Source organism: Bicyclus anynana, chromosome 5, assembly GCF_947172395.1.
Source record: "Bicyclus anynana chromosome 5, ilBicAnyn1.1, whole genome shotgun sequence".
Classification (NCBI taxonomy): domain Eukaryota; kingdom Metazoa; phylum Arthropoda; class Insecta; order Lepidoptera; family Nymphalidae; genus Bicyclus; species Bicyclus anynana.
Window position 1 is genome coordinate 10,907,719 of NC_069087.1, and position 21,990 is coordinate 10,929,708.

Consider the following 21,990-nt stretch of genomic DNA (forward strand, 5'->3'; position numbering starts at 1 on the left):
CCGCGCATACCACTGCGCCACGGAGGCCGTCAAAATAAATACAAATGAGTTTTCATAAATTAACTTATTATTTTATACGATTAGTACTTTTGCTACTCGTATTATGGGTATGTAGATACGTGTATTCTGTGCGAGTACATAATTAGGTACCCAACTGCTTTAGAGTTTTTATAATTGTTACAAGCATTTTTTTAAAGCTTTTACTCGTAAATAAAAATTTATTACAAAGACATTTTTTGAAACTTCCAAGTAAAAGTATATAAATTGTTAAGGCAAAGGAATTTCATTTATTTCAGAATCTTTTATACTTTTTCTGCTCTGCACGGTATTGTTATTTGCGAGTCGAAACGTTTCGGCCTCTTCGTTCGTCTTTTAATATAAACAAAAATTTGAAAACTATGTTAATGTCCGAGTAACCGATCTTTGTTAGGCGTTTTTTTTTTATTAACTAACTAAGGTTTTGTTTTTGTATCTTAATATAAATATTCAAACCAATGGTAATGATATATTGAATATAACACATTTGCTCGTAAAGTATATCTTGTTTCACCAATTTCAATGTTTCATAAAACTACGTATGACATACGTGCGCTTTGATAATTACGTCGAGGCCCGAGCCAGGCGAGAGCTATAGTAAGGAAGCAGATTTCTTACTATAGCTCTCGCCAAGGCTCGAGCTTGCAATATCGTCATCATCATCATCATCATCATCATATCAGCCGATGGACGTCCACTGCAGGACATAGGCCTTTTGTAAGGACTTCCAAACATCACGATACGCTACGATACGATCGCTACCGGTTTTCACCCACCCGGATCACAGAAACATCGTTGAATATTTGCCGTCTGGTAGACAAGATGAAGTCAATCTCATTTTTCGTGGAACCATCGGGGCTCATCCAGGTCCATTTCCTGTGTGGCGGCTTCTTGAAGAAGGAGTTCATCATAAAGAGGCCCTCCTTCTCCATGAACCAGCCAACATTTGGCCCCTGTCGTTCCGTTGCCCATATCCAAATCGTCCCACTTTCAACTCTGAACCGCTACGTTCGCCCAGCTTTGCGTTAAAATCCCCCATCACAACGCAATATCGCCTCGGCTGTAATTTTCAACTTACCGAACTTAAATCATAATGTACTATTATAACCGCAAATAGTTGAATATATGATCAGTATACTAACCAGTAATCACAATTATTAATGTAACTACACTAAAGGGGACATAGGAGATTGTGCTATAAAATAATTATTATTTAAGCCACAGTCAAACAATGGCTAATTAAGTACAGCCAGAGTAAACAGCGGCATGAACATTATACATACGCATTACACATTACATTTTCATACATACATTATAATACTTTTACGTCTATATTCCTTTTAATTTTTTATAAATAAAAAAAAATAATAAAGCATTAATATTAAACTTACGGTCAAGTGAAGAAAAAAATGGCATGGAAATGGTGAACTTACCTACATTCTTACTTATTCAAAAAATGTTACAGTTATTTTTAGTGGTTTTGAAATCTTATTTTGAATAGAAAATATAAATTTTCTACTTATTTCACGAGCTTGTAGCATTAGACTACGAAAGGAAGTGAGTAACTAAAAGGAATACTGAAGAAGAAGAAGGACTAGAGAAGAGATATGTGTTTGTCTAAAGCCGAGTGCTTTAGACAAACATATATCTCTTCTGCTTTCAAGTTTCTACTAAACTAGACTCAAGTGTACAGACTATAATACTGAAGTAAATCTAACAATGTTTGTCTTTGACGGCCTTGCGCTATGTACTTTGTATCTGACATTCATTTATATTGTTTCAAATCTTGTGTGTTTATAATTCCCCTCTGCATTTAAGGTTATTTTATTAATGTTACCACTTTTTATTTCGTTTTTGCATTCCTTATAAGAAAGGTTAAAAACGAGTAAACTATTATATTACAGTGTGGATTCTTCTTTAGTTCTAAATACTTCTAAGATGCTGATAATAAAGAAAACTTAGCAGCTTAGCAAAGCTTTTTCTCGAAGTGTGCATTGGGATTGTCATAGCTTTTATGTACAAACATAATACCACAATTTACGGTAAAAAATAACTTTTATGTTCATAAACGTATTACGCCATAACTTTATTACGAAGCTTGTTAAAAATATAAATGCAATGATTTCCAACTCATTATGTATGACATATGTAAGCATGTAAGGTGGGTGTCATCAAAGGGACCCGGATAATTGGTTAACCTGAGCACTCACATCCTAATGGATGGCCGAAAGGGCCTAGCAAAGACAATTAACGGTAGTCATATATAAGCAATGATATTTTATACTAGAGATAGGACACTAGCGCATCAAAACTAAGGCGGACAAATGTGAATAATTATCTTAATTTCATTTAGTCGCTTATTAAACGACGAAATTTATATAAACATATATATCTAAATATTGTCTACAATGTCGAGTTATGTGTTTAGAAAGTGTAAAAAAATATGTATTGTATGTGTATTGTAAGTATATATGATATAAAATTAAAAAAAATTGTGCATGTGTGTCACTCAGTGGAGTCGCTAAATTCGGATCATTTTTTGCGGTGATTTTTAGGCACTTAACATATCTATGGTATAAAATGATCATTGTTTTTATGGGTATATTGATGTAGCCGTTAGTAGCTACATAGTTCGGTTAAGCGTCCCAAGATATAGTTGAGGAATTTTTGTAGTAGTCTCGTGGGAAGTCGACGGAGTGATACCCTCATGACTCGGAGAGCAATTTATAGTTGTTGATTGAGATCCATATTAACCAGTATTTTCTGTTTTAGTAAATGTTATCAGAACAAGCAAATCATCTCTGTAATGTTAATTCTAGAGCAATAATACTTTTCAGAAAGAAGCATAAATTAAAGAAGCATATTTGCTATGACTGATATCAGATAAAAATACCTATTTATAATTATGACATATTATGTGACATATTTTACAATTGTTTAATTGACTTTACACCAAACAGAATCATAGTTAATGTAAAACTGAATGGACATCAATGGCGTATTTATGCATTGGTCGCTTTTATGCTCCAATCAGAAGAAGAATTAATGTAAAATGTAGTGTAAATAAAATCGAGAGAAATATTTTGTACTATTTCGATACATTACTCAAATCTTAAGCAAAATTTGTTGTAATATGTTAAACTTGGAAAGTCTGGGCTTAAATTTCCCACATGGGTAATGGGTATACAGTAGGGCAGGATTTACCCTCTAAGCTAAAGTATGACAAATGATCTAAGTTACAGACAAATGTAACTTTTATTGCTTTTGCAAAAGTATTTGAATAAATTCGTTCAATTTCATAGAAAATTGTTTGAACATTACGTATTTCTTTGAAATTCTTTATAGCTAAGGCTTCAACGCGTAAAATTACCTACTCTGTATTAGACGGTTGTATGAAAGAACAAAAAGAAGTTTTATACTCTATGTAACAATGAACGTCTGTCGGCAAAAGTTTGCTCAATAGCCGTCTGAGACTCTTCGAAGGGATCTTGTTAGAAAATATCCTATAGGTACTAATTAAAATTACTCTCTTGCGTTGGCGTTAACTTTAAACCGAGTCAAAGTTGTATCAATATTTTGAACTTGTTCTAAGGGTAAATAAATATTGTTTGTGTTCTTAGCTACTCTGAGGTTTTCCTCGTGGGTAACGTAACTTAGATCAAACTTAATGATATAAACTTTTTCGCAGATCACTAGTAATTTTGTGGTGTTATTTTATGTAGAATTTTATACAGTGCATGTTGCAAGCGATGGATCCGAGACTTGGTCGCTAATTATGAGCTTTATTAGAAGGCTCAAAGTCACTCAGCGGGCGATGGAGCGAGCTATGCTTGGGGTTTCTATGCGTGATTGAAACAGAAATGAGGAAATCCGCAGACAAACCAAAGTCATTGACATAGCTCAGCGAGTCGCAAAACTGAAATGGCAATGGGCAGGCCACATAATTCGAAGAGCCGATAAACGTTGGGGTCCCAAGGTGCTGGAATGGCGACACCGCCCCGGTAAGCGCAGTGGTGGTCGACTCCCCACTAGGTGGACCTAGGATATCAAGCTGGTTGCAGGGAGCCGCTGGATGCTGGGGGCTCGAGACCGTTGTGTTTGGAATCCATGCAAGAGACCTATCCAGCAGTGGACGTCTATCGGCTGTTTATGATGATGATTTTATAACTTAATTATCAGTTGTACACAAAACTTTCAGTATAAAAGTAACTCATGTTTAAATAGAGGGTATAGTTCTATTGAAAAATTTACTCTAATCGGTTTATAGAAGAAATAACACATATCTCTACACACTTACACGAACTTTCGTCTCTATATTATAAGTGTGATAAGAAAATGTGTATAGTTACCCTATGTTTTCCCTATTACAAGTTTACCCAAAACAAAATTATATTGGGAACAAGTATATAAGACAACGTAAATGGTGTCGAAGGCATACAAGAGTCTATCAAAATTATTCTCGTCTCATTAGTCATTAGGCATGCGCCTGTATTCTCTCCACGAGCCTGACGTAAGATTGGCCGTCCAAATACTGTGTGGCAGAGATCGATTGCTCAAGAAAAATAACGTGAATTTGGAAATCGTTCACTTGTTGTTTGCTGAGTTATTTCTGTAAGGAAAAACCACAGAACACTGACTTATTTTCTGTGGGGAAAACCGTTGTTGAGACTTGCGGGACTTATATTAAAGAAAGAAGAAAAATGTTTTACCAACTCCTCCAATCAACTCAACTCCTGCCATTTATATTAATGTTATAAAGCTGGGTATTTTGTGTTTTCTTTTTTAATTCATTTATCTTTTACTGGACAGAAAATTCATTTTTATATTTTTCTTTGCTTTTCATTGATCAGTTACAGTTTTATATTTCATAGATCAGTGATAGAGTGGAGGCTAGTACCAGTAAGTTTGCTTTTTGTCGCGAAAACAATATCAGAAGAAGGTGAAATAGGAGTTGAAATTTTGTATGGAAAGTCTTTCATTTACGAAGCTACAGTTTTAAGTTTGTAAAAATTGATACCAGAAAAATACTGAAACTAATGTAATTCAAGGTTTTTCTTACATTCTGGTTTTGAGTTAAAAGATTTCTGGATTATTTAATATTTATCTATATCTATACTAATATTATAAAGAGGTAAAGTTTGTAAGTTTGTAAGTTTGTAAGTTTGTAACAATTTTTTGAAATGGGGTAATCTTCGGAACTACTGGACCGATTTTAATACTTCTTTCACCAGTAGAATGCTACGTTATCGGGGAGTGCTATAGGCTATATTTTATATTTCTATCATATATAACTACTGAGATATCGCGGGTTTTCTCTTACAGGTCAGACCGAAAAACTTACTTATTCGCATGCGCTGCCTCAACCATTGCGTATAACTGAAATAAATGTATGGAGGCTTTTTGAACCTTTAACAGTTCTACAAAAAAGTCCGCGACACCATATATCTATCTTTTATATTTTAGCAGATATAGTACCTTTAGTACTTTAATAAATTATTTAAATTTTTAATCTAAGGTTTACGTCATTATTTACACAACTAAACTTCAAAATAAATGATTTAATAATCACAAGGATATTATAGAGATAAGATTTGCCCTTTACAGTATGTTAATTAGTTATATAGTTTCGGAGATAATACAAAATTTCTAAAAGTCGCAGAAATGCCGCTATATGACGCCCTGCGGTTTCAATTACGTGGTTCCCGTTCCCATATGAATATGAGGACCAAACATAGCCTATGACACTCGCAAATAATGTAGCTTTCTATTGGTAAAAGAATTTTCCAAATCGGTCCAGTAGATCCAGAGATTACCCCCGACAACCACACAAACTTTACCTCTTTATAGTATTAGCATAGAAGTCGCTTGGGAAATTATAGTCTTTTGTCATTGCACGACGCACAAAAGGCTGGACCAATGTTGCTGAGGGTAGGGATAGGATAGAGGTAGGGAAGGGGTAGGATAGAGGTAGGGTAGGGGTAATTTAAGGAATGTGTAGGGTAGGGTAGGGTACGGACAAGGTAGGGGTAGTGTAGGGTAGGGGCAAGGTAGAGGTAGGGGAAGGATATGGAACGTATAGGGTAGGGGAGGAGTAGGATAGGGGTAGGGTAGGGTAGGGGTAGGGTACGGGTAGGGTAGGGTTAGGGTAGGGATAAGGTAGGGGTAGTTAAGGGTTAGGGTTAGCGGTAGGGTAGGAGTAAGGTAGGGGTAGGGTAGGGGTAGATTAGGGGTAGGGTAGGATAGGGTATGGATAGGTTACGGGTAGGGTAAGGTGGGGGGAGGGAAGGGTTAGCGTTAGCGGTAGGGTAGGAGTAAGGTAGGGGTAGGGTAGGGTAGGGTAGGGTTGGGTAGGTTTACGAGCAGGGTAAGGTAGAGGTAGAGAAGTTTACATCAATTTTTACGCGGACGAAGTCGCGGGCGTTCGCTAGTTATATATAAAACACGCGAAAGTATTAATTGAAGGGGGTTGAAAGCTTACGTTGAGTTTCACGCAGACGAAGTCGCGGGCGTTTGTAAGTAATTAATAAAGGCGTTTCTGGTTTGATAATGCTTCTTTATACACATACAAACACGCGGGTCCTTACTAGCACAAAAGCGAATCATCCAAACTTTCTCTAGAAAATAAAAATTTTAAAATACTCTTAACGATTCAAATTTACCGACAGCCGGCTTTATGAAATACTAGCTGAAGTCGCGCGGTTTCACCCGCGTGGTTCCCGTTCCCGTAGGAATAAGGGGATAATATATAGCCTATAGCCTTCCTCGATAAATGGGCTATCTAACACTGAAAGAATTTTTCAAATCGGACCAGTAGTTCCTGAGAATAGCGCGTTCAATCAAACAAACAAACAAACTCTTCAGCTTTATAATATGACGTAATAATATATTTATGTAGTCACATTAAATATTATAAAAGACGAAAGTTTGTACGTGTGTGTTTGATCCTCCTTTGCGTTACGAAGCAATTTGGCTGAATTTTGGAATGAAAATAGATTTCACCCTGGATTGATACATAGGTTTCATTGATACATACTTTTCATACCGGAAAATTCCATGGTTTCCGCGGGATTTGTGAAAAACTGAATTCCATGCGGAAGTAGTCGCGGGCGTCCGCTAGTATAAAATAAATTCCAAGTGCACTCTATAAAGTGAAAATATAAATCTTCAAGACGCCAGGTTTTCCATCCATTTTAATTGCCTTCTTTTGTTATTCGTAATTTTAAGATCGGTAGCGTTTCTTTTTCGAGTTGTTCATTATTTTTAATCTTCTATTGTATTTAAGTTATTTGTAAACTTGAAAGGGGTCTGTCGAGCTTTACGAGCTTTAAGAGATTATTTATTAAAGAGGATAAGCACATTGCTTAAGGATTTATTGTGTTACAAAGATATAATAATTATTTTGAAAGTTACTAAATATTATTTAAATTAGAAATTATTAAAGTTAATTTCTTAACATAATTAAAAAAAAAAATAACTTGTTTCAATTTCTTGTTTAAAAACAATAATAGTTTACAGTGTAAGCTTTTGTTTAACGAAAGCCGTCAAATTATTAATAGACATGTATGTCCATGGTTTTATTGTGTAGTGTATTATGGACGTCCACTGCTGGACATAGGCCTCTTGGACCTCCAAGCATAAGGTTTCCTGCAATCCGCTTGATGTCCTCGGTCTACCTAGTGGGGGGTTGACCAACACTGCGCTTTCCGGTGCGGGGTCGCTATTCCAGCACCTTGGGACCCCAACGTCCATCGTCGGGCAGTGTATTATAGAAACAAATTCAGTACCTCCCCTAAAATAATTATTAATTTTATATAGCCTAGTGTTGTGTGCTACATGTTTATTTTTACTTTCAACATTTTATTAAACTCACATTTTCTTTTATCTTATTTTGATTACTTTGCTATGAAATGACACAATTTTTCACGAACGTGAGCGTTTTTATAAAAACGTAATAAAAGTGAACTGCTTTTAATTCTTGTTTATTTTTTATTTTCAGTTTCCACGTAGATATATTTACTTAAAAAGCTAACTTCAGTAATTATTGAAGCAGAAACCGAACAAGGATACTTCAGAGAAAATGTTGTTGTTTACCTACCGCTATATCGAGTACAGGCCCGAGGCATCATCTGTGGTATAAACACATACCTGAAGTCTTTATTGAAAAAGTTTTTCTAAGCTCCGACAATTTGTGAGGCAGAGCCATATTTTTTTCGTAAGCATCGTAAAATATTCATTTTAACAAAAAGGTACGCTTCGAAGTCAAATAATAATTATTAAAAAAAAGTTTCATGTAGGTAAACTTAACTTAGAACTAGTTAAACACAATATGCGCACCTCCTCCCACCCTTTTAGACACCAGTGAGTGAATCGACGAGCGCGTCGTGAAAGTGCCTGCCTTCGCGATCCTTTTACATCCCAATCGCAGAATAAAGATCATATAGAGTGAGTCTTTACAAGCAGCTTAGTAAAGTTGGTGAAACCCATAAAAACCAAACGTCACGCGTCTCCTTGACTTCCGCATATACAAACTTTTTACTTATTTCAAAATTTAACACTAATAACAATTACGTAAATTAATATAATAACCAATAAAAAATACTCTATCTTATTCCTTTAATTGTTGTGAAGAGTTTTTTTTTTATATTTACCATCTTAACACGCCATTTTTCTTGAATAATATTGAAAGTTACTGATGCGACGCTTAGTGTCGTACTGACCCGAGATTGTATTAGTTTTTGAATTTTGTATTTGGAGCGGCTACGACACCGTCGTGTTCCGTGCGCTCCATCTGCCTATTATTCTTAATCTGTGATCCCAATAGGACGTAGGTGGTTCCGCTGAGTTTTAATGCGTATTCTAGTCAGTCAGCGTGTCCCACATACCCGGTCATAAACTGTGTAGGTCTGTCTGTGCATCTCTAGCCGGGATGTGTAAAAGCATTTCCCAGCGAAAAAAAAAACTACCACAGGCTACATCATCGCCTGTCATCAAGCATGATTGCAGCTAAGCGCTTGCTTATAAATAATAAAAAAAAATTAAATAGTTTCTACTGAAATTAATTTGCGTTGTTAATTTTTTAAAAGTCGCATGTGCTTTTTAATCTTTTTATTTTTTGGCCACAATTTAACTAGGCAACCTATGTGCAATGAGTCAAGGTGAATATTATCTATCATTTATTTGTAATCACAATTAATATAATAATAAGCCCTTTATTCTGTGATAAGATATATTTTTTTTACGTACATTGCATTTTGTTTTTAATTTTTACACAGTGTACCTTTCGGCATATACCTCCTCCAGCGAAATCCACTGATCTCTATCTATTGCGACCCCCCGTCAGTTTGGTCCCGTTGTGAGCTTTAAGTCGTCCTCCCATCTAAAGAACTGTTTGCCCCGATTCCTTCTGCCATCTCTAGGGTACCATTCCACCAGTCTGCTCCACTTCCCCGTTGTGTCCCTTAGCATGTGGCCTGTCCATCGCGACTTCTACTGGTCGACAAGAGATAGAACATTGGTGACCTAAGTTTTGATTTGAAGGTCATTGATCCGCACCCTATCCTTTTATGGCTGGTTATACTCCTCTCCATGGATCGTTGGCACATGGCCAATATCTTGATTACGTACATCCGTTCAGCGGTTTGGCAGATGAGGTAATAAAAAATATTACATACATACAAGATACGCGCGAAAAACATAACGCTTCTTGCAATCGGATGTCATAATTAAAAGAAAATCTTCGTTCGAGTACTAAGTATGATGTACCTATTTACACAATGTGACAAGGTTACACAAAATCGATGTTGTTCGATGTGGTCCAGATACGTGAATTAATTTACATACAAATTACATGATACTTGTCAGTTACAGCGTGTTAATTTAGTTTACTCTCATTTATGTCAGAATATTTTGTTGGGTTATATATTTATGTATTTTCGTTTGCCTAATAAATAAAAACCTATATGTATATAAACTCTTAATCCAACGAAATCCCACACTATTAAATAAACGATTAAAAAAATCATCCCCACTTTACATGTAGGGAAGGTACCCTAAAAAATATATTTTTTAAGATTTTATTTTACAACTTTATTCCAATTTTTAATGCGTAATATAATAATCTCTGCGCTAAACCGCGGACGGACAGACCGACAGACAGACATAGCGAAACTATAATCGGTCCCTTGTAGACGTTCCCTACGGAAACCTAAAAAGACTTTTGCCTATACAACGGTACTATAAAAGCCCATATTTTAAGAACTATTTCTTTTCTCTCATTTATTTATTCCTTTTTTTTTACTTTTTAACAAACAAAATATACAAAACATTTGACATTTGAGTGCCCCAGCAAATGGTGGTCAGGGATCCAGAGTGAGGAACCTCCTCGTAATACACGCCGTCTCAAGAATCACTGCCTTCTGTATCCTACAGTTAAGCGAAAGTTTCCTAAGGTGTTGGCCGAAGCTTTTCGCTAGAAGACCATTGACTGAAACAACTATCGGAACAATAATAGTTGACTCAACATTCCACATGGAGGTAATCTCGTGAGCAAGGTCCAAGTATTTTGATACTTTTTCTATTTCAGCTTTAACCAGATTATCATCCTGTGGAACAGTAATATCAACAATAATTGCACGGCGCACCGACCGATCGACTAGCACTATATCGGTCTATATTGGCAACAATATAGCAAACAAGCTGTTGGTGGATTATTTTGGCTACTTATGTAGGTGCAAGTATTCACCGTTAGCAAGATGAGAACACCCAGTGTCGTGCACCTCATAGATGTAAAAATGCACTGCCTACCCTAAGGACTCTAACGAACCTGTATAGGAATAAAGATTTTCCATTTTGTACAATTTGTACAACTGTAGTGCCTACCCTAGTTAAAGGCCTTATGCACCAGTCAGAACAAGCCGGACACAATATTAAGAACTAATTATTATTATGTATGAGAATACATTCTAAACGGTCGTATAAAAGGAGGAGGAACTCGAGTGTAATAATGTACGTTGTGTATAATCCTCACTTCGAAGAAAACTGCAAAAGTTTCAGTTTTAACCTCTGCGCGAGTTTCTATAAAGTAGAATATAGGTACATAGTTTAATTTAAAAACCTTGGTGTAACTTATGTAAACCAGAGCTGATTATAGTACCCTCGTGTTTTAAAAACCATATATTATGCATAACTATATTCTTGTATAACTATCTTTTAAAAATAATAAATCATCACATATAATAATATGATATGTCCAATTTAGCTGTTAATTTACTGTCTGTTCGCCCCAAGTCTTTGGCCTTATAAAGGGACTTCTAAACATCACTTATTGCCTTAATTTTATACGAGTATAAAATCATCATTTTATATTATTTTGCTTGGCCTCTCAAGCCGTATAAAAAATGTAATATGATTATTTATCTACTTATCTTAAGCTACATCACCAAAAGGGCTGAATGTATTGGTTTGGATCTAGCAGGTACTAAAATAGTTTCTAATATTGACAATTTAAGTTGTTTATTATATCCATCTAAATCTCTGATTAATAATATTATAATATGAATATCTACTGGTCTTTTGATTAAAACAGATATGTATTTTATTTTTATAAGGCTTGTAAAATAGTAGTAGTAATCCAATAATATGTATTTTAGTTTTATACAGGTAGCTGTCACTGCTTGCTTCTCTCGAAATGTGCTAAAAACAATTTTCATGAGGTTTTCACTTTTAGCCTGGATAAATAGAAATTATTTTCATTCGCGTAATTTTTAACCTAAAAATTCAAATACAGTAGCATAAATGTACCTACTATCTATTATTTTATGGGCAAGCCTGTAAATGGGATAACGTAATAAGTTTTGTTTCGCATAATGTCGCGTCTAGTACTTAGCATGTCCAAATGAAAAATATGAGTGTACATTAATATAATTTGATGACGCATTAGACGCGTTAAAAATAGGTCTCTATAGAAATTATTTGCTTTTGTTCGTCTAACGTAAATCAAAATCGCAAATATCTCTCGCTTATTAACAATATTATACGAGAGTATAATATTGTTAATAAGTACGTTTTTTATTCAAGTGCATATATAGTATGGTAAGTATTATGCATAAAGGAGACCATATTAATAACTTAAACTCGATTGCCCAGCAATGTATGTGCATAGTATGATAACTAGTGCCCTAGTATTTTTATCAGCTTCGTTTTAAACACACAAATATCACACATAGAAATCATTATTCATTATTATAGTATGGGAGGCGAAGATGAAATTTTTGCAGTTACTCGAGCGCTGCAGATGAACATAAGTTAGTATACCTTACAGTACTTCCACCAAGTATGAGCCCTTAATTTTGGTGGGTACGTTTAGGGCAACTAAAAAAAAACAACTTCAGAAATACTCAACTAACACGTCAGATTAAGATAAAAGGTCGGTGAGTTGATAGCTAAAAAATGTGCATTTCGAAAATCTAACGATTTGAGAGTAACGTAATGGAATGTGAGGGTTCCAAAGTTACAAAATAAAACCCTTATTTTTCTGTTATCGAGCCACTATTACAAGACAATGCGGTTAATGTTTTGCTTATTTTAAATGAAATAATTTCCTGAACAAACTCGTGTTTTCTGATGATTTCAGTAAGCTAAAGTAATAAAGCGCTGAAAGCGAAAGTAAATGACCATTTATTATTTCTCTCATCTAATCTACCAAGTCTAATCAATTCCCATGACGCTTTAGTAAATTTAGCATCCCGGGATCCCCTACTATTAAGTGATTTGATTTCATAAGTTTTTCATATATAATATTTTCTTGTTACAGATTTCCACGATGAAAATGAAATACATTTTCAGTTTAGAAGAAGATCAAAGAAGACAGCTAACATTACAACACCAATGACTAAAGGTAAATGTAAAGGTCAGTGCACAGAGGGAAGAGACCGAGCATGTCGAACGTGACAGACGCAAATTGCGTCCCCGGCGCTACAAACTTTAACAAAGCATATAGCCGGCTACACGGATACATAGCTATAGTGATATGTATAATCGGATCCGCAACAAACTCGATAAACATCGCCGTACTCAGCCGCCGAGAAATGGTCAGCTCCACAAATTCAATTCTCACAGGCCTAGCCGTTGCGGACCTTTTAGTCATGTTGGAATACATACCGTACGCTTTGCATATGAACATTAAAATTGGGCCACAAGTGAACAAGAACACGTACGCCTGGGCGGTCTTCGTTTACTTCCATTCCATTTTCAGTCAGACGTTCCACACGATATCGATATGGTTAGCCGTGACATTGGCCGTATGGAGATACATTGCTATTGCGTTCCCCCAGAGAAATCGTACGTGGTGTAGCAAGAAGAACACTACATTAGCAATAGTGAGCGCCTATGTGATATGCCCGTTTCTATGTCTGCCGATATATTTCGCGATGAATATAGTGCAAAACGAAGTGACTCCACACAACAATTCTGAGTTCGCTGAGGACTTGTCACTACCTCACAATCGGACGGTGTACGTTTTAGAGATGTCTAAAAATAAAGAATTAGTGACTGCAATAATGTGGATTTATAGTGTTATTTTGAAACTAGTGCCAAGTATAGCATTGTCAGTGTTAAGCACGTGCTTAATATCAAAACTAACTACGACTGAACAGAGAAGGCAGAAGTTGCTCAAGCGTTCCATAGTGGGACCCAATGAGGCAAGTATGATAAATCTATTTTTTAAATTTCTGGAGATCTCTTTTAAATATGCTAAGACAACAATACGATGTCTCCTTGTCATAATTGCACTGTTTCATATTAATTGTTTTTAATAATAATTATAACTGAAATTTATACTAGAGACTCGCTTTTTACAATATACATCCAGCCTAAGCGCGCATGTTAGTCGACAAAAACATGCATATTATCTAGTCTCATCTTTATTGATATTTGCAATACTACATAATATATTACGACTTGTATAAACTTATGACGTCGATTGAAGTATTGCATCGTGATCTTAACATTATGCTGTAATAATGACTCACATTTCAAACCGTTTTGCCCACCATTAGTACAGAGTAGAACGATCTGCTACAAATCATCTCTTTTGTGAAATTCATGACATTTAGCTTACTTAAAAATATTGTTGTGAAAGAGTTTTTATAGTTTTATCTTGAGATGATATAACATTCGGTTTGTAAATAGCATTACATTAATAATTTTATAGCTTTTTGTTAATAGCATCATCACTTACCTTGAGAGGTAACGTATAAATCCTGAAATGCCGGATAACCGTAAAATGTTTCTAATGTAGGTCGTCATTATCTTATTACGAGTATTGTCACAGGTTTCAGGAAAAAGAGAAAATGTTATTGTTATGTTTTACAAATACCGTAGCTTTCTAGTGGTACATGAATTTTCAAATTAGTTTCAGTAGATCTAGAGATTGCCCTTACACCACAAACTTTACCTCATTATAATATGACTTATTACAGACAACAAGTATCTAGCAATAATAAATGGATGCAATCATATAGCAGCTCATGGAAAGTAGCATGTGTTGACACTTTATTGTATCCATGTAAGCTTTTATATGAGAGAGCAAAGGGTATTTGTTACGTCTGAAACATTCATAATATCTCCGCATTGTTATTTCGCTGGGAACGTGAAACGGCTTTTACCTTAAACTATGCAATCTGTAGCTGTAATGTGCTATTGTAGATCTGGGTAAATGGTTGGATTTATCAAAAAAAAAAAGTAGGTTGCTTTTTAGCAGAATTGAATACCAGGTTTTTGAAGTGATAACTCCTTATCGGGATTTAGGCTGCCAATCCACCGAAGTGGAGCGAGGCAGCGGAGCCGAGAAACAGAGAAATATTAACCAGAAGGATTGCACAAATCTCCGCTCCTCTTAAGTGGACAGGGACTTGCGAGCTAGTTTAAAAATTCATATAAAACCGGTAAGCGGTAGAAACAGAGCGGGGTTAAATAAATTAAATTTAACATTTATTTATTTAACATACCCATAATACATTCCCGTCTTCTATGATAAATGTCTCGTTTGTCTAGATAGACTATATGTCATCGGATCACTAGGTCCTGGCGTCGTGTCCTGGGTCAGGCTATGAAATATGGAGCCCATTTGTTTTTTCAAGAAATTCATAGCCCGGTTTGGAAAGCTGGTGGTTTTACACCCACGTGCCAGCAAGCCGTCAGCCCAATAATGCAGCAGCAAATAATTATTTGAAAGAAAGAAAAGTTTTTTAGACAAAAAACAAAAGATAAATCACACAAAATAAAGAGAGAAAAAAAAACAATATGTACCCCCAACTTTTCAATTGTGTGCATTTTACGAAATTAGATATCATGTGTCTCAAACGGTGAAGGAAAACATCGTAAGGAAACCTGAATACCTGAGAATTTTCTTAATTCTCTGCGTGTGTGAAGTCTGCCAATCCGCATTGGGCCAGCGTGGTGGACTATTGGCCTAACACCTCTCATTCTGAGAGGAGACTCGAGTTCAGCTTTGAGCATGGGTTGATAACGACAACTAGCAGGATGTGATTCTAAAAAGGAAACTCTAATAAACTACATAAACACTGTAGTCTTACCAGAACAAAACAATGACGCCCTTAACCTACCAACTCGCATTGAAGCAGCATTGTGGTTCTAAGCTCCATAGACCGTACGAATAGGGAGGCATTGCCTTATACAATAAGCGTATAATTATGAAGGTACTTCTCCCAATAATTTCAACGCATTTTCCCAAAGGGTATGCAGCCACACTGTAAAACAATGCTAAATAGCAACATAATATGTATTTTCATACTGTTTAAAATCTTTAATATCCCAAAAGTCTTTTAAAATATACTTAAATAACAAGTTACCATGCAGATGTAATCAAATGAGGAACATTTTTTAATCAAATTTGCGTAAAGAGCTTGTCGTTGAGGCATCATTAACAGTAGCCCCGGGTTACTTTGTTGAGAAAAACCCAAATGGCGGGCTTTGAATAAATTATACTAAATCCTGCCTTAAGTTACTTTTGGATTTATTTCATTAACGAATCGACGACCGTGTCTTCGTCCACGTTTGTGATATAATAATCATCGTTATCAGCCGATGGACATCCACTGCTGGACATAGGCCTCTTGCATGGACCTCCAAGCACAACGGTCTAGATCCGCCAGCAGCTTTTTGTTCGTCTGCGGAACTCCTCATTTCTGATTCGATCACGCAGAGAAACTCCAAGCATAGCTCAATGCATCCATCCCGGACGTGGGTTTTCTAACTCACGATCTCGGGGGCGTCCGGACTGATTCACTCAGGTCACGGTTACACCTTCCCGAATGGCCCTCTAAGCCGAGGTCCGAGTCTCATAGGAGACGCCCTTAGAGAGCCGTTCCGTCCTTTATCTTTATTTCAGCCTTCGGGTCTCATCAGGCAATGCTTCTGCGCTCGCCCGAACCCCCGGTGACGCCGTAGTGGTCCCACATGGAGCCATCGGCACTTACTCAACACGAAAAAAAAAGAAAAAAAGCTCACTCCATCGCCCGCTGAGTAACTTTGAGCCTTCTAATAAGGCTCATAGTTAGTAACCAAATCTCGGATCCGTAAGTCATCACTGGCAACACGAACTGTTCGAAGAATTTCGTCTTCGGGCACTAAGAAATTTCGGTAGTAAGATCTGCCATAATGAACATCCATCATCGGCAAACCGTAGTTGAGTGATGTACCTACTCACCATTGATGTTGATGCCCAATCCGTTCCAGTCCAGAAGCTTAAAGAGGTCTTCCAATGCGACGGTATATGTTTGTAACGAGAGCGCAGGGAATATTCGCTCAAATTATATAGAACAAAATCTCAAGGGATGTCACTATGTCGATATCTACTCGTAGACCGGAAATTTTCCTTTTATAAGAAACTAAACGTATAGTAATACTTGTAGAGCTTACTGTGCCGTCGGAGACTAACGTTCTGAAAAAAGCTTTTGGCAACCAGAATCGGGTCGAATCGTAATCTGCACGCTTTTCAGAGTTTAAAAACTGTAAACAGAATGCGGTCCTCGACTTATGTACATTTAATACCTCATACCTATACCTGGTATATCTAGTAAAACTAAAGTATTTTAATCACATCACACTAATATTATATAGGCGAAAGTTTGTGTGTAATTGTGTAAGTGTGAAAGTGTGTAAGTGTGTAAGTATGTTTGTTTCTCTTTTACGCTGCGGCTACTGAAGCGATTTGGCTGAAATTTGGAATTGAAACAAACTTTCGCCTTTATAATATTAGTGTGATGTGATAGTGTAAAGTGTGACTAGCGGACGCCCGCGACCTCGTCTGCGTGGAATTCAGTTTTTCACAAATCCCGCGAGGAACCATAGACTTTTCCGGGATTAAAAGTAGCCCATGTGTTAATCCAGACTAAAATATATTCCAAATTTCAGCTAGTTCAGTAGGCGCAGCGCAAAGGAGGAACAAACATACACACTTACACACACACTTACGCACACACTGACACACAAACTTTTGCATTTATAATATCAGTGTGATGAGTTATCACATTTTCAATTATGTAGGTACACAAGAGTTATTTTTTAATTTAGTTTACGCTATATTATGAATAGTTTACTCAAGGACGTGGAAACCACTTAAGATCAAAGCGAAATTTCAATTAGGTACGTTCGTTGTAATTTGGCTTTGCCCTATGTGTTAGATAACTACAAATACAAAGGTTAATCGGTTTGAGAATAAGAAATTAATTTAGTGGGAGTGAGTGTAAGATAGGTTCAAAGGAAGCCTGTACATCATAAGAGCCTGAAAGTACCTAATATGATGAGTAAATCTTATATAACACATTTGCTCGTAAAGTATCTGTTATTCCAACAACTTGAATATTGTAATGTATCTCATTACGCACATGTGCCGTAATGTAAAGAAAAATACTCATGTGGAAGTCTCAGTTAAATTGGTTCAGCCGTTCCAAAGATAAGGCCAGAAAAGACAGACAAATGTTTAAAAAAAATTGTTTGTGTCTTTTTTACCTCACCTGTTACGTTATTCTGAAACGATGTTTTACATTACTTGACAGTTTGAGCTTAGAATTCTCCTGTATCTCTTTATCTTTTCTACACAATAAGTGTAGATAGAGAGATGGATTAGAAAATAATGTTTTGAATCCGTCTTTACCCTCTATATTACTATTAAACCCATTCTATTACCACACCACTGTCAAAAATCATCACCACTAGAGATGTCGTCAAAAAATCTCTTTACTCATAAAACTACAGGGTTCCAGTCGCTCTCCCTGCAAAAGGGAAGGGAAGAAAGGGTTATAATTATTTTTATTGAATTTGTAAAATGATCTTAAACGTCCAATATTTCAAATACATTGTGGAAAAACTGATTTACTTGCATTACTTTTAAGTAAGGGCTAGCACGCACAAGAAAAAAAATGTTGCCACTCTCCGTCATAATAAAAATGTATAGCACGATAAAATTATCACATCGATTCTATTACCACAAAGACATCCACGACCCTACGCTGACACAGATTCGAACAGACTTTGCGACGAACTGCTCTATTAAAATGATACTATGGATTTTTGGACTGTTCTTAGTCTATTATACAATTTAGAGTTTCATTCCGCAAAATTGCCAAATCAACTCTTTTTTTTTTATTCTTTTACAAGTTAGCCCTTGACTGCATTTCACCTGATGGTAAGTGATGCAGTCTAAGATGCAAACGGGGGAACTTGTTAGGAGGAGGATGAAAATCCACACCTCTTCTCGGTTTCTTCACGACATCTTTGTCGGTAGGATGGTAACTAGCCACGGCCAAAGCCTCCCACAGCCAGAGCTGCACCAATTAAGAAAATCTCAATCGGCCCAGTCGGGTATCGAACCCAGGACCTCCGTTTTGTAAATACAACGCAAATATCACTGCGCCACGGAGGCCGTCATAAAACTCTCTGGTGACTGTAGTTCCCACGGACGTATAACAGTAAAAGTAAACCTGGAATTGTGATTCCCACAAACGTGTGAATGATTCAATTTAATGACCAAGTCAAGCATATCAGGCACGGGATGGTAGCACCGTCATCTTCCCAACTTCGGGTTGGTACTGAGAATTATATGAAAGGAAGAAACCTCGAAATTTCATAGCCCGATCCAGGACACGAACCCAGGAGCTCACGATCACGATTTCCATGCTAACGATCACGATCCAAAGCCGCGTTAGCCAAGACTAAGGCAATTATTAAAAGTACTAATTGCCAAGAAAAGAAGTTAGATGTATACTAATATTAAAACCTGAACAAGTTACAAATTGAAATTCTGAATGAAATACTGAGGTCAATTTCAATTTTAAAAAGCCTTCCTTGTTCTCAACGTAAGAAAACTATTTATATTTTGATGAGAAAGAAGCCTACTTTAATGAAAATATTCTCAGAAATCTCGACAACGTTTATACGTAAGACTCTTAGAACTTTTATCGTTTGAAAATGTAGCTACATATGAGTTTTTGTGGAATATTGTATTGTTTTTTAATGTTTTATAAGTGTATTGTTGGCGTGCTTTAAATAAATAAATGAATGAATAAATAAATAAATAAAAAATACCTTACTTACAAGCTATTCGTAACTCAGCATGCATTATTTCTTAATCTACAATTAGGCATATAACTAAAAATTATAACTGTCATAAAACTTAGACAATAATAAAAAATATAGAAAACCAAGATGTCTTAGTAAAATTATGTATCAACAAATATAATATTATTCTTAAAAAAACATGTCTTAGCATGGAAATCGCCATAAAAAATTGCAAAAGCTATTTAGTATTTCTAACTACGCTTACTTACAAACAAAGATGAACACAAATCTAAGTTGTTATATAAAGCTTAACTTGATAGTTTCGCGGTACCTACTCGTATTTGACCAAACTTCCGGATTACTTAATGATTACTTTAACTGTTGTTTAACTTTAGACTCAATAGATAGGTTGCCTCCTGGGTTCGATTCCCAGCACGGGTCAATTTAGGATTTAATATTTTCTAAATCTCAGGTCTGGTCTGGTGGTAGGCTTCGGCCGTGGCTACCACCCTACGGGCAAAGACGTACCGTCAAGCGATTTAGCGTTCCGGTACGATGCCTCGTAAAAACGTCAAAGGTATGGAGAGAATAAATTTGTACCTCTTCCAAATAAGCTCGCTTCCATCTTGGACGTTGTCAATGGCTTACTTGTAATAGAGTAATAATAAAAACTTTACCGAGTCAACTTTTATTGTTCCGATAGTCGTTTCAGTCAATGGCCTTATAGCGAAAAGCTTTAACCAACACCTTAAGAAGCTTTCGCGTAACTGCTGGATCAAGAGTAGGATTTAGTTATTCTTGAGACCCAGAACCCTGGAATCCTGGAACCCTGACCACCGGTTGCATGGTCACTCAAATATCCCGCAGCGGGAGGGTTGAATTTTTATTTTTATTTTTAATAGTGTGTTTTATAAACTTTGTTAATTTTAATAAAGGACAAAAAATGAGAGTAAATAAAACTTAACTTAACTTAACTTAACTTTCCTTAACTTATGTTAACAGCCCGAGAAACAATGCTTGGCCGAGGAGGCTTCAGCTAGACGGACCAGTCGGACGGATCGGACGACGCGAATGCTGCTAGCCGTCCTCGGACTCTTCCTTTCCACGGAAGTTCCACAAGGCCTTTTGGGCCTTGCAAGCGCGTTAGCACCAGACTTCTTTAAAAACTGCTACAGCATGTTCGGTAAGTTAAATAAAATTAAGTACCGGTTTCACCATTGTCTGATAAGTCGGATAGTTTAGACTTCGCGCCACGAAAGAAGTACCGCGGCTAAAACCTGAACTAAAATTGACAGCGCCTTACACAAACGACTATTTAAACGCCATTACCAAATGACAATGAGCGCTATTATGACATTAGCGCCGCGTCAGGGACTCGTTTCGTGGCGCGGAGTCTAAATATAAGTTTCGTCACTTTGATATTTTATGTCATATGACAAAGATAAAAGGAGAACGGCCATTCTACATTACATCATAAATTGCTGGGACGAATATATTTGTTCGATTATCTTTGTGAATAAGCTGTCAGACATTTATCAGAAGGTGGTGAATCCGACCCTTAATCTTGTATGTCAGTAATATAATATTCTGGATCATAGCGACTTTAACAATCGGGTCCCATTATTGGAAAGTTTTGAGATAGGCTACTCCTATTAAATCCATACTAATATTATAAAGCTGATGAGTTTGAACGCGCTAATCTCAGGAACTACTGATCCGATTTGAAAAATTCTTTCAGTATGGTAATGGGCTAACCATTTATCGAGGAAGGCTTATTATATTATCTCCGTATTTCTACGTGAACGGGAACCACGCGGGTGAAACCGCGCGGTGTCAACTAGTCCGCTATATAATCCCTGCTAGAATTCGTTATTATATTTCAATCGTTTCAATTGTAATTTTGGATATTTTATAGGTCTAATGTATAGTATAGTTTTATGGGCTTTTTTATTGGTCTATAGATTTTATAGGTATCTAAAAAATCTTAAATAGACATTTCAATTTAAAAATGATGAAAGAAACATATAGAATACTGATATTTAAATATCTGTACAACGATACTCTAATACACCTAATTACATAGTCATCATCAAATTATCAACCCAAAGTCGGGTCACTGCTGAGCTTGAGTCTCCTCTCAGAATGAGAGGGGTTAGACCAATAGTCCACCACGCTGACCCAATGCGGATTGGCAGAATTCACACGCGCAGAGAATTAAGAAAATTCTCTGGTATGCAGATTTCCTCACAACGTTTTTCCTTCACGGTTTGAGACACGTGACATTTAATTTCTTAAAATGCACACAACTAAAAAGTTGGGAAGTGCATGACTGGCTTCGAACCCACACCCTCCGGAATCGGAGGCAAAGGATATCCA

The 21,990-nt window shown here is 36.3% G+C and overlaps 1 protein-coding gene across 2 annotated transcripts in view; it reads left to right on the forward strand.

Moving 5' to 3' along the window:
• Window positions 1-21,990, forward strand: part of LOC112053063 (G-protein coupled receptor dmsr-1-like) — a 56,480-nt gene that overhangs the window by 20,901 nt on the left and 13,589 nt on the right. For both annotated transcript variants that reach the window (XM_052881717.1, XM_052881716.1), the window contains exons 2-3: window positions 12,848-13,733; window positions 20,617-20,797. In XM_052881717.1, the coding sequence (XP_052737677.1) occupies window positions 12,972-13,733; window positions 20,617-20,797 (943 nt within the window). In that variant the 5' untranslated portion in view covers window positions 12,848-12,971. The remainder of the gene's footprint in view (window positions 1-12,847; window positions 13,734-20,616; window positions 20,798-21,990) is intronic.